We start from the raw sequence: 15,973 nt of genomic DNA, 5'->3' as shown, positions 1-15,973 counted from the left end.
ATTTAATGGGGTTCGGTAGCTGTTTGGGAAAGGATTTTCCCCACCACTAGTGACAGTGTCTGCAGAGTTTTTGCCATTGCATAGTCATAATTGTAGTCCTCGTTTTTTCTGTACACAGTTCTTAACTCCACCTTCAGACTGGTCCTGGTGAGACATTACCCCTCTACTTTAGCTTTGAGCCCTTAACGTTTGTTTCATCTCTCCGGTGTGAAAGCTGTCTGTACCTGATCATACACAGACTTTAGTCCTTCCCTCAAATGATAATAGCTACATAGGATTCCTGACTCTTATAGTGGAAAAAAAACAAAAAAAACAATGTGTACTATCTATATATGGGACATATATAGGGCTGATGGGACAATGTTTTCGTCATGTGTGTTTTTCACACAAGGCACAATCCATAAAAGACAGTACATGCAAAACGTATCTTGTTTTCTTATTCATTTTGGAGACAACCCTATGGCACTAAAAGCTACCTTTTTCTAAAATAACATTAAAATGATAAAAAAAATAAAAATAAAAATAAAAAAAAACGAGCATTACTTGCAACTGAAACGGTTTTGGGAGCTTTATGTTGAAAAGGTGGGCTCCCCCTCATCAAGGAATCTGATTCTGATCATCACATCAAGAAAATAATTTCTGTGAAAAAAATTACTTATTATCTCTGGAAAAACAGCACATGTTGTTAATGGCCTCACATATTTCCATATTCGACAGTAGTTTTAAGAAATATTATTTCCTACCGGAAGTTCATAGGGTTTTGTTTTTGTTCCAATGTAAAAGTAGAAACCTATAGGGGTCACAGGTAGTACCAGTTTAAAATGTCATGCTGGCTTTAAATTACAGTGATTTAACACAAGGTGGCAGCAGTCTCTATTCTATGTTATTTCTTACTACCAGAATTGTATCCTTTGTACATATTAATTTGAATATAATCTTAAGAAAACAGCAGTTACTTCTAAACAAAATAACCTGCCATGACAAAAGAACATTTAACCACTGAACCACATAGCAGCCACAAAGTACATCCAAAAGGAAACAAGATTGGTCTTATGTCATTAAGAAAGTTGTAAAACTAGGAACTACGTGATGATGGGTCTGAAATGTCAAAGCAAGGACACCATGCAATTTTTTTTATCTCAACAACCTATGTCTCTTTTTTCACAACTTTCCATTCCCAGAGGGAAATAAAATCAGAGCATCAAAGCTCCACCACCCTTAATAATGTCCATATTTAGTCCCACCCATGGTCAGCGGCCGTGATTTGTTCATTCCTGGAGCATTGCTCAGCTGCGACAAGACTATCAAGTATAGAAAGATGTTTCTCTCTTTCTGTGTTTTACCAGAACTGTTCCATTCCTTTTATTTCAGCTCGCAGTTCCCAAAAGCCAAAACTTTTATTTTGGTAATAAAAGAGTTTTCAGTTTGGTGAAGTTTTAAGTAAAAACATAGTAATAGTTCACCATGGCCTGCTCCTGCTCCGCTGCCTCCCCTACTACTGTAACTTCATGTTCATTTCCATGCAGCTCCAAGCTGCCAGCTGGTTACGTAAAGTGTTTTCATATGAAACACATTTTGGTGAAGTCAGTGGAATGTTCAGTAAGTTCTCCAAATTAAATCTTGTGTCATATGGGAAATCGACAAATCTGCAAAAACAATTCTCGAACTTTCGAAATTACGTATACGGCTCAAAGTGTGCCAGAGGCGGCTGTCTAATGTGTCGGGTATTTTCAGCAAGATATTCCTGAACACTGTGGAAAGATATTGAGGGAAGAAAACGTGTATAGAATTTAATATTTTTATGCAGTGTGACTTTATTTAAGTCAGTGGTAATGCTATTACTGCAGTTAACTGCCCTGTATGGTTAATATCAGGCTTTTGTTCACTAATAATTTAGAGCATTTGGAGGTAAAAATGGTCCCCTTACAACAGGGGGCCTCTTTGTACCAGATCAGATTTCTGAGTTCAACAGTCTGAGTCAAAAAGAAGCAAGATTAGTGACTCAGTGTTACTTCCTGTAATCCAAAACTGCCTGCAAGAACCCCAGACCCCACAGCAAGTTGATCTAACAGTCTGCTGCACATGGTGCCCTGTTTTTATTTTGTTGGACACAACGGGTGTATTTCAGGTCAGCTACATTGTGCTGCTGCCAGATGGACAGTGATTGGGTGGTATGGCATTGACTGAGCAGCTGGATGTCTGACTGACGCAGAATATCAGTGGTCCTACAGTGACTTTGTCTCACCACTGTTGTCTTTTTCGTCTTTGACTGCTGACGGATTCAGGGGGGGAAGAGACAAACATCAGTCTTTTTTTTTTTTTTTTTTTAATGTTATTGTTAGTTTAATTATATATCATCTCTTTTCTAATCTCATGGCTCACGTCTACAGAACAAATGTAATCTCATTTAAAATAAATGTCAAGGAGCGTAATCTCATCTCATCACCTCTATTTTAATCCATTGTGCCCAAGTCTTATTTGTTTAATCTTGTGTCACATGTCCTTTCTAATCTAATGCAATCTAATCCAATCTGATTTCTCAGAACAATTCTGAATTAACGTATTTAATGTAATCTCATCTCTAATCTGATGATGAAAACAAATCTTATCTCAAACCTTGATGCTTTAACTTAATTTAAGACTACAACAAAGCAGTGTTTCTATTTTATCTCGAAAGTGAAAAATGCAACCTGGTTCACCAAATGATGTATGTTTCTAACTCATTACAGAAATGCCACTCACAGGAAATGGTGTGTTGTCCCTTGTGGTCAACATGATAGTGATACAAGACTGACAAGAACACAAATCTGATTACACATCTGGTTCATCGGCTTTTTTTTACTCGAAACATACTCTCGTACAGATGAAAGGATCAGGTCCACCATCTTCAGTCAACAACTGATTCCACATGCAATTCCGGGGAAGAGGCTGATCTGCTGAGTCATTAGCCATAAACGATGACAGTAACTATAAAGCTACACTGATCTGCCCATGTGGCGCAAAGCCAGGGTGAAGAAAACCAAATGGAAGGGGTTTGTCAGTTTTTGCTGGAAGCAGGACTTTGTGAAGCTTCTAAGGGAGTATTCCTGTGTGACTCATAACTGTCAGTGTCTAACGTCAGTACTTTGGAAAAACAGTAAGAGTAAACCCTCCTCACAGCAGAGAGTAGTCTGTACAGTGTGTCTTCAACGTTTCTGCTTCTTCTTGCCTCAACAGTCGCACTGACTAAATCCAACTCAGCATTTATGATTTATTTATTAATCAGCCACTAGTCACACTCTATCTGAAGGTGAAACTGAAATCATGCATCTGACACCACGTGCTTGAATTTGTGTGTCTGTGTTTCCTCTTTTGTCTCTTCTGTGGCTAAACATAGCACCATTAACCACCCTTAAACAGAGGCCATCATGGGACAAAAATGATTCAAGAATGAAGGTGCTTTTGGCCTAAAATGGTCAATGAAAAAAAAATTAAAAAAAATACCACCAGGGAAAACACCAGTCCTTCATTGACGGTACTGTCGGGGTTTGCCCTGTAGATGCACAATTGGAGTTCATTATGATGGAATTTCTGTAAAGTTTGCAGTTTTTAAAAAAAAAGGTATTTGACAACTTTATATATCTTTAACAATGTGTTTCTAACAGCACACATCAATGGACATAAATGAACAAATACTCACCAACAGCTAGGTATGAAAATGGATGACACATTGAATGAAGCTCTCTATCTTCATTTCATCAGTGGCTCCAGATCCAGATGTTTGACAGGCATTTGTAGTGAGGATGCTGTGACCTAAACACAAATGTGTTTTACATTACAACAAAATCCATCCTGTATAAAGACAGAGTCAGCAGTGCCAGTAAGGCGCTGTTGTTGGACTAAGACTAGACAGATTGGAGGCTACAGTGGACTCGAAACCACGACCACCCAGGGCAACTGCACTTTATGATGTGTTGTGGTAGATAGGGAGCACCTTTAACTGCAGGCTCATCCAACCCTGATCCACAGGTGCAAGACTGAGCTTTGTGCCAACAATAACAAATTGTTGCTCTAAATTTGTTGTACAATAGTTTATTACTCATTATCATTTTCTGCGTATTTGACCTTTTGTGGTATTGTTTTGTCATGTATTTTTTTTTATCTCTATTTGTTCTTGCCGTTCTTAATTTTGCAGTAACACACAACTTTCCCCACCTGAAGCTCAATAAAGTGTTATCTTATATACACATGTAATGCACGAATACTAATATACTACTGAATACTACTTTTCTGTGATGTAACAGACTATTATTTGTTTTTAAAAAATGGCTCAAAACCACATTGGTCCAGTCAGCAGAAAACAAAACAAATTGAATGTGCAACTTGTTCTTCTTCTTTTTCACTTTGTTTGAACTGTGCAGCTCTCAGTGTTTATAGTGTAAACACACTTCATCTGGTTTTAACAGGCCCCTTTAGTCTGAGGCGACCGCAAAGCTGAGGTCTTCTTCTTCTTCTAACGGATAACGGAAAACCCACACAAGAGCAGGCCTTAAAAGGCTTAACATATTTACATTCAGTACTTAATTACCCAGAATAACCTGTGACGTTACTGGCAGCAGAGCAGTTAAAATAAGAGAAATCCTGTGACTGCTGGGCTACTACACCACATACTTTCCTCAGGAATGGAATGCTGCTGTTGCTCCCAAACTCAGACGGAGAGAGGAGGTCCCTGTTTTCCCTTAGTTAATGCACATTTTTGAATACCTTGTAGTGTAGACCTGACCATAAAAGAATCTGGTTATATTAGAGGAGTGGGTCAGTCCTCTGCCTCAGTGGACTGAGAGAGCAAAATCCATGACTTCTTTCAAAAACTTCAACTTTTTTTTCTCGGTTGCTGGCAACATGACCTGACTTTGATTAGTTTTGTAAAGTAAGCAAAAGCAGCAGTATCTATCTTCTATTTATGGCCTCCCCTCTGCCCCCCCTTCCCAGACTGACGTCAGCAGAAAGTTATTTTCATGAATGGAGGGGGCGGTCACGAGGAATCGGTGACGTGAGTGCTTGCGGAAGCAGAGCGTGGAATGTTGGTACATTGTTGTTGTTTTGTAGTTAATTTAGTACGAGGATACACCGCCGCTCGTCTGCTGGACGCTTTATACCAACTGTGTCAAGTTACTGCGTCGCCCGTTTCGGAAACCTACTCCGCCACTTTTACGCATTCCGGTCCACAGATATCGGCAGAGGTGAGCTGATTGTTGTTGTTTTTTTTCGGGAAGATGTTTTGACATTCCTTTCTAAATCGCTCAAGTTCTCACGGTGACATATTGGCGCATGCAGGCAGGTTTGTGTTGACGACATTAAAGCCCGTCATGTAGGACAAGTTTTGATCCCGATTATGAAAGCTGATGTTGACTTTGTAGATTTGTTTCAGATCGTGCGGACACGTGTTGTGTTGGAGAAACATAACACAATGCCCAAACAATAGCTCAGACATCGGAGTAGTCGCGTGTCTGAAGTGGAAAACATATGAAAAAAAAAAAAAAAAACTACATTTTTTTTTTTTAAATGAAATAACTTTTATTTTTACTTTCTTTATTTACAATTTTTTTTTTTTTTTTTTTTGCCGAATTCCAGCCACTTAAATGTCTTTATTAAGTGGTTTAATTATGACATGATTGATGAACCCTTTCAAATTTGTAGCTAATAAATTTTAAAATGTTTCTATAATGAGATCGGGGAACAGAAACACAGGGGCGTATTCGACAAACGTAATGAAAAAAGTCAAATTTTTTTTGGTTAGTTCATGTTTTTATTGTTACTAAAAGTTGTTATGTATTATTAGTCTTCGCCACAGTCATTAGCCATCAGGGTAAAATGTATTCGAATATAAAAACGTGATTTTATATTTACTCATTTATGTCAGACGTTTTGTTACTTTGTTGAACTTTCTGTCACTCCGAAGAGATTTAGGGGGAAAATGGAAGTGGAATAAATGTCTCAACTAGCCTGTTGAAACAACAAAATCTTTTCACATCCCCTTTAATTGTGGCACTCTTGTTCAATTCAAGGCGGCATTTGAGAGACTCGGCGAAAAAATGCTAAACACAAGCCTTCTTTTGACATTGGAATCAACACGTGGTCTGCATTTTAGACATGTGGGACAAAGGGCACGATGTGAATTTAGACCACCGGGGCTGACTGGCCTACACAGGAGAAACAAGCAGTCACTAAACAGCGGGAGGGGGCATGTTTCCACAACCAATCAATCACTCTGGAGGACCAAATGGCTTTTATCTTATCAATCTGTTTAGCTATAATTTCTAGTTACCATCAATCTTTGTGACATGGGTGAAGATAAGGAAACTGCCTCCCTGAAACTACAGTGACTTAATTTAATTTTTTGGCAGTGACCTAATGATACCTCATAATGATCACTGCCTCAGTCTTTATGTTTACCTTTCAGTTCGTCTTTTCCTGCATAACGTGGACCTGTGACCTTTTTAACACTTTTGGGGAAAAAAATATGGAAAATATATTTTCTGTGAGTAACTTGTTCCACTTAGATGATTACAGATTTGTGCTCAGGAGGCTTCTCTGATTCGCTGTAGTCCCTGGTGGGTGCACAGTGTCTTTCGGACTGAGTGGCAGTGGGAGAGGGTGCACCCCTCTGTCATGAGGCTAACATGTGGTTCAGTCACCAAAGTGATGATGTCTTTTTTGGATGGAGAAGTTACAGCAGCTGACTCATTTTAACGCCAGAGCGCAGTGGGAGAAATTCCCCTGAAGACACATCATATAGTTGAGTTGTCTTCAGCTCTGCGCACACTATTTCTCATTTGTTTTGCTGGACAGTGATGATGGATGAAAGCAGTGCAGAAAGCAAACTGCTTTTGGTGGTGGAGTATTGTGAAAGTGAAATATTTGTGGTCGGTGATGCAATGACTCACAGGGAACACATTTTGCTGTGATGTGTGTTGCTCCTCTTACTGAAAAAAAGATGTCGAGTTTTGATTATTGACTTTGGAGGCCAGTGATTGTAGGTGTAGCTGAACATGCCAAACAGAGTGTATACAGCCAATACGAAGAAATAAAAGGTGTGAACAGGTCTGTCTCGCGCACCTCAAAAGTGACTCCCAGTTACATTATACACTGTCTGCTCGCTCTGCAGGTGATTTGCATCCTGTCTTTTCCTGTTTTTCTGTCAGAATGACTGGATCTAGAATTTCACCTTATTATGGTCAGAGGTGTGGCAGGTGTCATTTACTTCTACTCATTTGTTTATTTTGCGGGATTGTGTTTTTGAGAATTCCTGGTTGACTCTTAATAGGGCTGACGGAAACTTGCTGATTCCACTTGTGCCTCGACTTGCGTGTTGGCAGCAGCACAAACAAACATTTTATAGCTCCGAAACATTCAAAAATGTTTGCTTTGCTGTCACATTCTGTCTGTCCACGTGCTTTTGCCTCAGCATTGAAATCAACTACATTTCCATAGCGCTATTCAAGGGTTTTGGGACGAGAGTAGTGATATTTCTCCTACTATTCGCTCATAATTGTTTGTAGTAAGAAATGGGACTGGTATGTTTTGCATTCTTGACATTTCTTTAAATCCAAGTGTCCATGGCTGGGAGAGGATCTTTTCTCAGATATTCGGCGAGTTCTCCTCCCTTTCCGCACAAATGTTCCGGTGGTCATGCCAACCATTTCTAAGGTTGTCTGTACTTTTCCTTCCTCTCCGTGAAACAACGGGATTTTCCAGGAAACGTCAGATCAGGAGGGTGTGATTCCCTGCCGCTGGTCGTCGCTTTTACCAGTAAACAGCATGACTCACTGCTCAGCTATGCACTCCATTTCCTTCACATAATATCCCACCAAATGTGCTGCGCTGGAGAAAGAGCAGAGTGCTGCGCGCCTCGGTCTGGAGAGAAATCTCTCCACCTCCTCGAAAAAGTGCAAGAAAAGCAAGAGCTTTCTCGAAGGAGTGGAGTAGACTGTCAAGGGCAGCAACAAGTCTGCTTTCTGCTGAACCCACTCCCACGGATAGAGAAGTAAAACAAAAAAAAGTCCAGACAAACCAACTGTGCATTTATCACTAAGGCATGAGCACAGAAGTCTTTGATATGCTGTTTATTTTAGGAGAAGGCTGGGCCCCATGGTTACCTGCTGGAACTGAAGTGCAGCCTTGAACTTGAGCAGATCCCTGACTTTAAAAACAGTTGTCGGTGAACAAAAGATAACAAATATTATCTCCAAAAGGGCGTTAGTATTTACACTATTTAACAAATCTTTTGTCCAAGTTGATTTGTTCCCACATAAAATTCACTGTTTGCCTGGTTTGTGTCTTTCTCTCGTCTCTTGAAATCAAAAGTAGTTTATTAGTTTCTCTTCCTGCTAAAGGGGAGTTTTTTTTTTCTTGTTGAACTTTTGGGCTCCAGAAACAGAAACAGAAATAACCTGTTGTGTTGGGATTTGGTGTTATATAAATAAAACTGACTTCAATTGACTTAATTGAAGAGTTAACCGAGTGTTGAGTGATAACGTTGATGCTGAATAAAGAGCACATTTTTGGTTATTAGTCATCAGAAGAGCATCGTCAGCAATGAATGATGGAGCATTTTGTTCACAATTCCTCCAACAAAGGAAGACGGTAGACTCCTGACATTCACACATGAGCACACAGGCTGCCTTTGATTTATTTGGACATGTGATAGATAGGAACCACTTCTGAATTCCAGACATTTTGTGAACTTTGCAGCCATTGTTTCACAAGTGGGATTGTCTGAACTCCACCCACACAGTTTGATGCATCACAGGCCATATTCAGACTGCATGTTCCCTTTCCAGCGAATATCTGCCTGTGTGCATGTGAGGGTTTGCACGTGTGTTCACTCAGGAATGTGTTTTTTTGTTCGTTACCCGCCATCTGTGGCTTCTCTTTGAGGTATTTTCCCGGACTCTTTTTCTTTCTGTTATGAAAAACCCCAATACGAGTTGTTTTCTTGACTATATTGAGAAGCTGTGTTTTGTTCGTCCATCTTGCCTGTGTGGCACAATCATAAAGAGTGGATTTGGCTGTGTGATATAATTGCTGTTTTCCCTCAGAGGAAACTTTGATCAAGAAAACCTTGTCCCTGTGTAAGGTCCAAAAACATAAGCACATGCCTAAAGAATTTTGGGGGAAACAACCTGGCCTCTTGGTTCAGGCTGGAGGCCTCTTGTATGAAGAGAGGGAGGCCCCACACACCACCTTTTCATGATCTTTGCAAAGAATATACCCAGGGACCCCCCTCTGACGCAATACCTCTTAAATTAGGCTGTTTAGGCCAACTTGCCATCGAGGAATGTTTCATTTTAGTCCTTCATTTTTATTTGATGAAATCTCAATTATGCAATTCTTAGCAGTGTGTCTTGCAAGCGTAAAAAGGACACCAGAGAGCACACCAGATGTTTTTTAAATCTCTAAACAGAAGTTTGTGTGGTTCTGGGTTTAGCTGTTTGCTCGCGAGACTCATCTGTTTGTTTTCCAATTCAGGGTTCTGACTTGGGTTTGAGCTATTTTAAGGATAACGACTGATGCTTGAGAGTAACCAAGTTGGTTTTTTGTTACCACTGCACTTTTTATTTCAGTCAGAATCTGCAAAGCCCTGTTTTATTAATATTTATAGCTGAAGATGCAAACACAAGATAAAGATTAAGAGCCACACCCTGAGTATTTTCTCCCATGAAAGTGGGAGCAAATAGGACTGCGGTGAATATTTGCCCTGTTACTGAGGTATCACTTATCGCATGCTCACTTAAATTGTTTAGTTGGCAGAAATTCGTGTCAGCACTGTGGGCTAAATATATCCACCAGAGTTAAATAAGGGCATAGAGCAGCTCAGGAAAGCCCAGTGTAAGAGGAGCCAACCAGAGAGACACGGCTCTAAATCGATAGACTACATTGTCTCGCAGCAAAAAATACATCAGTGACTATAAAGGAAACTATTCCTCTGTGACACTCTAGCTCCAGGAATTTTCCACATGCGCACCTACTGCTCTGTAAAGTTCAGCACAAATGTAAATGTTATGCTGATCTGTTTTAATGTGTGATGAGGAGGAGGAGGAGGAGTGGTGTGGACTGATTTGGTCCCTGTTAGACCCAGAGACATCAAATTAGAGGCTAAAAAAAATTCCACATAAGACTGAATTTAGAGGAAAGATCCCAGAAAAACGGAGGAATTTTACACGGGATGCCTTGAAGTTATCAGCACAAGTTAGTGCTTCTTATTTGTACTATGTAAGGGCTGTGTTGCGGTTATGAATGAGACTTGTTTACCCTTTTGGTGACCATGTGACTCAGACTCCTACGCCCATTTGCAGGGCGTTTCCATGGTAGCTGTGTAGCATGGAACAGTGCACTCCTAGTCAAAGCTGGTCTGCAGGTCCTGAAATGGAGCCTTGGGGGAATGTGTGCCTCTCACAGGATCACAGCTCAGCGCCTCTGGCTCTTGCGTTTTTTGGCCATGGCTGCAGTCTGGAAAGCATGTGGCTCACTGTAATGAGAACAGAGAGGCTTTTCTAAAAACTGCACTGGCAAAATCACTTAGGCAGAGAGCTTAAATTCAAAGTTCTATGAGGAGCAAGAGAGGGAACTTGCCTGTTTCTAATTTTGCTTGGTCCAGTGAACTACATTGTGAGGGCACTACTCTAAATAGGTAAATACAGGCACTCTCCAGTGCTAGTATTACATGGTGTCATGCTGCCCTCTGCTGACATCTATGGTACTAACACGCAAACATAATGTAACCCTGGAATGTTGTTGTGATGTCTGTTAAGTGAACTTACAGAGATGTGTCCCAGTAGATGTGTCATCTGTGCTCATCTGTCACACTCTGTATTTGCAATATACAACACTATACAGTTATGGAAGAGTTCTGTTGCTTGAGTAAAAATATCAATATCACCTTTAAAATATACTTAATTAATGGTCCTGTTTTTAAAATCATTATGCAGTAGAATTCCCCTGAAATCATGAATTTATTGGGAGAAGACATACAGAGAAATGTAAGAAATATGAATTGGGAGTGCTATAGTATATTGCAGGGCTTGAGTAAATGTTCTTAGTTACTTTCAACCACTGACAATGGCCTGTGTCATGTTCACTTACAGTTTGCCTTTCTTTTCACTTCTCAGTGTGTCTTCTGTGAGATTCTGGTCAGTTGTCTGCATGCAGGGAATGACGACTCAGTTTAAGACGAGCAAAGCTTTAAAGGTGAGTGTGAGAAAATCGTACTGGTTTATGTCTACACATGTGGTGCTCTTCTTCATCCACTGCTCACATCCCCCACAGGTCAAGAAGGAGGCAGGCGAGAATGCCCCGGCGCTCAGCGACGACGAGTTGGTGGCCATGTCGGTGCGGGAGCTCAACCAGCACCTGCGTGGGCTGACCAAGGACGATGTCGTGCGGTTGAAGCAGCGGCGACGGACCCTGAAGAACAGGGGCTACGCCGCCAGCTGCCGCATCAAGCGCGTCACCCAGAAAGAGGAGCTGGAGAGACAAAAGATAGATCTGCAGCAGGAGGTGGACAAGCTGGCCCGGGAGAATGCCAGCATGAGGTTGGAGCTTGACGCCCTGCGAGCCAAGTATGAAGCCCTGCAGTGTTTTGCCCGAACTGTCACCCGAGGGCCCCTCTCACCGGGCAAGGTGGCCACCACCAGCGTCATCACCATCGTCAAGTCGTCCAACCGCAACAACTCCAGCCCGACCCCGTTCTCGGCTCCTTCCTTGTGTTGACAGGACTGGGCTCTCCTCCTCCTGCCTGGTCCTTCCTGGTTCTGACCCGGTCTGAACCCACTCATCCTGTGCTGAGAGGACGCTCAGTAGTTAGACTGAGGGATGGAGTGGAGTGGCAAGCTCTATGTGACGTTATGCTGCAGTCATGATTCTGTCTCCCTCCTTCCTTCTGTCTCTTTTACACAACCTACATTTTGTCTGTGCACTGTGCAAACCCCCCTCCCTGACCCCCAGCACCGGCAGGGTATCGGGCCTCTGTGACCCTACCTCCATGACTGATAGCAGAGATTTGCTTTTACTCCAGTGTAAAGTATTTGACATGCCTTAATGTGGCAGCACATGGTCCAGGACAGCTCTGATACTCAATGCTACAAAGCACCAAATGTGTCAGGAGTGCATATGCCAGTATAGCTATTTGTAAAGACTTTGCCAAATCAGTTTCTTCAGTGTCTCGATGTAAATTGAGCCTTTGAAGCTGTTGCCTTAAATAGATCTACATCTCATATGTAGTTAAACACATTGAGGTATTATCACTCTAGCTTTGAGGTCAGGCGGACAGCTCTTCACAGCCACACTTACTAGTGCTCTCCAACCAGATGCCTTTGAGAGGCAGCCAAACACAACACCAGATGTTTCGCTGATATCTTCCTCTTCTCTTTTAGGAGGTGCTGAGCAGTAAAATCGCCTGTTTTTAGTGTTCGGTAGAAAGTGAAATCCTGCCCACACATGGCTCTCCACGGCATGTTTTGGGAACACTGCATTATGCAGTTTATAACTGACCAATGTTCAGCTAAACGGCTCCACGAGCGACACACTATAGTTTGTATTTCTGTCTTGGTCATGCAAAGTTTGCAAGCCATTTAAGATAAATGACAAATTGAGGAAGCAATGTCAGAGAACAGCAGTTAGTGAGCTCCAATAAAGGCTTTTATACAACTGCTGATGGGGATCTAGTTTTGAGGTAACATTTTTTATTTTAGTTTTATTTTTCCACCATCTAACTCCCCTTGTAGAATATTATCAAAGATGGCCATTTGTGCCTTCTTTCCCTCCTATTGGCAACTTCACGAAGATAAAGTACACGTCTCTCACCCACAGGGTGTCTGTATCAGGAAGATCAGATTTTAAAGAGGCATATCTGATGCATCTTGACGTTGCTGACATGTTATATTTTAGTTGAGAAAATGCTGAATTAGTCAGTAGGGCTGAAAAGTGCTGTTATGATTGTGAAAACATGGGAAGCAATTGGGAAGGTGCTGCAAGTGATTCTGTTGGTGGCTCCTTTGACTTGAGAAATTGCTCACAATTTCCGTGTATATATGACACATACAGATTACAGGTTTAAAAGCTATTTAACAGCTAGACTTGGGAAGAGTAAACTAACATTGGAAAGTGAGAAAGGAGCATTTTGGGCCAGATTTGTTTGGATTCAGAAGATTTGTCTCCCATCATTTAGCACTTATAAGGAAACTGTTAACATACAGTATATAATAAAACAATTCACAGGGCTGCTTATTTATATAATTGGAAAAGATGACATAGAAGCTATTCTTGCGTTTTTGTAGTTATTTCTGCACGATGATTACATGTGGTGTGACCACGTACTGCAAGGTCAAGTCATGTAACCAAGGATGGTTAGCTCTCTGATATTTACTGTATACTGCAGCATTTATTGGGTGATGTTTTGCCTCTTTCCTTTATACGCCACTCTTTGGTAGGTAATCCATATTGGATAAAGTGATAATGAGAGCGGTCCTTACAGTATAAGTACAATGCAATTCAACTTCCTTCCTGTATATTACAGATTAGAGGTGACAAAGCTCCCACTGCTTCTGTTGTCACTTTACATTGAGAACTCCGTCCAAATAGAAATCATTCCTACTGCTGGGTCATGAGAAGCGCTGCTGCCGGTGTTGGTAACTCTGAAACAGTAGCTATTTAACCTTTGCTTTTGACACACTCTTCAACAAGAGAACTCCTGACGCCCATCTCTAGAAAAAGTGGGTGTCATGACAACTAAATGCAGTTAAAAAAAAAAAAAAAAAAAAAAAAAAAAAAACCCACCTTGCTCTTGTTGTACGTTTTGTAATATTTAAATATGAAATTCACTTGAAATCCATCCGTTCTTACTGAGGATCCATTCCTAATTTGGAGTGAAGTCAATAGAGATTGTTCATGTCAGGATTTTCTCTTGGCTAAGAGGACATGACTGTTCTTCCCCTGTTCCATAGCTGCAAAGAACAGTATGGGGAACTTTGCTGCTGTACAACCTGCTGTGATTTTTAAGCAGGGGCATTGCTGTGTTCTTACTCTCATTTTGTATTTTCACTTGGTTTCTATGTTGATACGTCCCATGTTCTTTTTCTGATACTTAGTTTTATATGCATATGCAGTATATGAATATATATATATATTACATATTTTTCTATATTTATGTCTTTTACTATCCTGGGAGTGGTTTGATTATGTAATCAGTCTTTGAAGTCTAATTATATGGATGTTGACCTTTTCCTGAAAAACAGTTGTATTCACATTTACAATGAGACAACTATTCTTAAGTCTTTTCTGTGAGTATTTATAGGCCATGAATAGTTCTTCTCAGCACATCTACATTTGTCTAATACGCAATTTGGACAGATAATGACTAGAGTTACATACAGGCTGCAGTTAATTATCTGTAACGGTCAGGAATTAACTCTTTAAAAATAAGGAAACGACAGTCTGACTGACAGTTAATCATCAGTGAGGAGCACATTTGATATATTTTACTCCATAACTTGTAAATCTGTGAGTGCGAGATGAAGGGAAACAGATGGAAATGTAAGTAGGTGAGCAGTTGCAAAGCAATTTACTAATTTTAAATCATTTTTGGATTGTGTAGCACAAAATTTATCCCAAACATTTACTCTACCACAATAATCATTACCTTAAATGCTAAAAATTACATAACATTAAAGCCATCTAATAAAAACCTAATGTTAAGTTGTGCCTTTTAGGCTTTATCAGTTGAAGACTTAATGAAGATATTTCTTTTACAGAAAAATACATTTGCTTTATAAAGACGTTCATTCTTCAAATTGACAGTTTAAAATTAAGTTGACGGTAAAGCTTTTGTATCTGTTAAGAAACTTTAACTGAAAATAATTCCAAAGCTGTTTAAGGCTGTTCAGCCAGACCTCTTAAAGCTAAGGTCTGTTTGAAACCTACAGGCAAATGAGTACATGTTATGTGTTTACATACTTTTTAAGTTTTTGAGTACAGAAAAAAGACAACAAAAATAATTTTCTGTAAAGCACTATAGTGCCCTCTTGTGGTAAATCTTCAAAACAAAATGTTAAACGAGGCCTGACATCATTTTAGCACTTAACGCATATGGGTAAGAAGTGCTTGTATTTTAAAAGCACACTTAAATAATACTTACCTGGAAAATTAATTTTAAATGCTGAAGTATATGTATATCTGTACTGTGCCAAATAAAAGACAAACCTTTTTCTGGGTGAGTTAAGTACTCTGTTGTTAATCCTGCATTCAGTGTGACCCAGCAGAGGTCCATTCATGCTCTCGAAGACATGTTGCTCTTTAGCTGGCCAAACATCACAATTTACATTTTCTATGAGCCACTGTTTTGCTAAAACAAAAGAGAATCTGCAAAATGTTTTTTTTTTTTTTTTTTTTTAAAGAGATGTTAGACAAAAAGTTCACAGTGAAAACAGGCACAAACATTACCTGCCATGGATGTTTACTGGTCTGGATATCTTTCTTTGTTACTACAGTGGAGAAAAGTGAATGAAACTTGTGATATCCAGGAGCTGTAATGATATCAGTGGTTATTTCAGATTTTTACATGAACCATAACAATGCAAACGCATGTATAGAATGAGCTTTGAGGTATTTAAGGCTATTAATATACTTCTTTTTTTTTTCTGAAAACATGTCTGATTAAATAAGCTTTTACACACAAGCTTTGCCAGTCCTACAAGCTACAGTATTTAACTTTAGCCATGCAGAAAGTCAATTTTGATCATGTAGAATGTATAAGGATTACATTGTGGGTGAAATAATGAATGAAATACATTAAATGCTAGTTAACAGCAGTAATTTCTATGTTAAGCTTGTATGTCTGAGATAAGTGGATTTTCTTTGTTCAAGTCTCGTGACAACATGTTGAGGCTTAGTGTGTGACTGTCAGCAAAGTAACTTTAAAAGAGGACAGTAACAAGGC

General features: G+C 40.0%; 1 protein-coding gene across 1 annotated transcript; it reads left to right on the top strand.

Moving 5' to 3' along the window:
* The first annotated feature begins 5,041 nt into the window (after window positions 1-5,041).
* On the top strand, window positions 5,042-15,103 carry mafk (v-maf avian musculoaponeurotic fibrosarcoma oncogene homolog K). The gene is given in 4 exon segments (XM_069148741.1): window positions 5,042-5,135; window positions 5,137-5,222; window positions 11,151-11,229; window positions 11,308-15,103. Coding segments are annotated over 4 exon segments (684 nt in total). The 5' UTR covers window positions 5,042-5,060; the 3' UTR covers window positions 11,752-15,103.
* The last annotated feature ends 870 nt before the right edge of the window (window positions 15,104-15,973 follow it).

The sequence above is a fragment of the Embiotoca jacksoni genome, unplaced genomic scaffold (genome assembly GCF_022577435.1).
Source record: "Embiotoca jacksoni isolate LCO1_2020_lvr unplaced genomic scaffold, fEmbJac1.0.p SCAF_15, whole genome shotgun sequence".
In the NCBI taxonomy this organism is placed as follows: Eukaryota; Metazoa; Chordata; class Actinopteri; family Embiotocidae; genus Embiotoca; species Embiotoca jacksoni.
The sequence above is the reverse complement of the archived record's forward strand: the minus strand, read 5'-3'. Positions and strand labels throughout refer to the sequence as shown.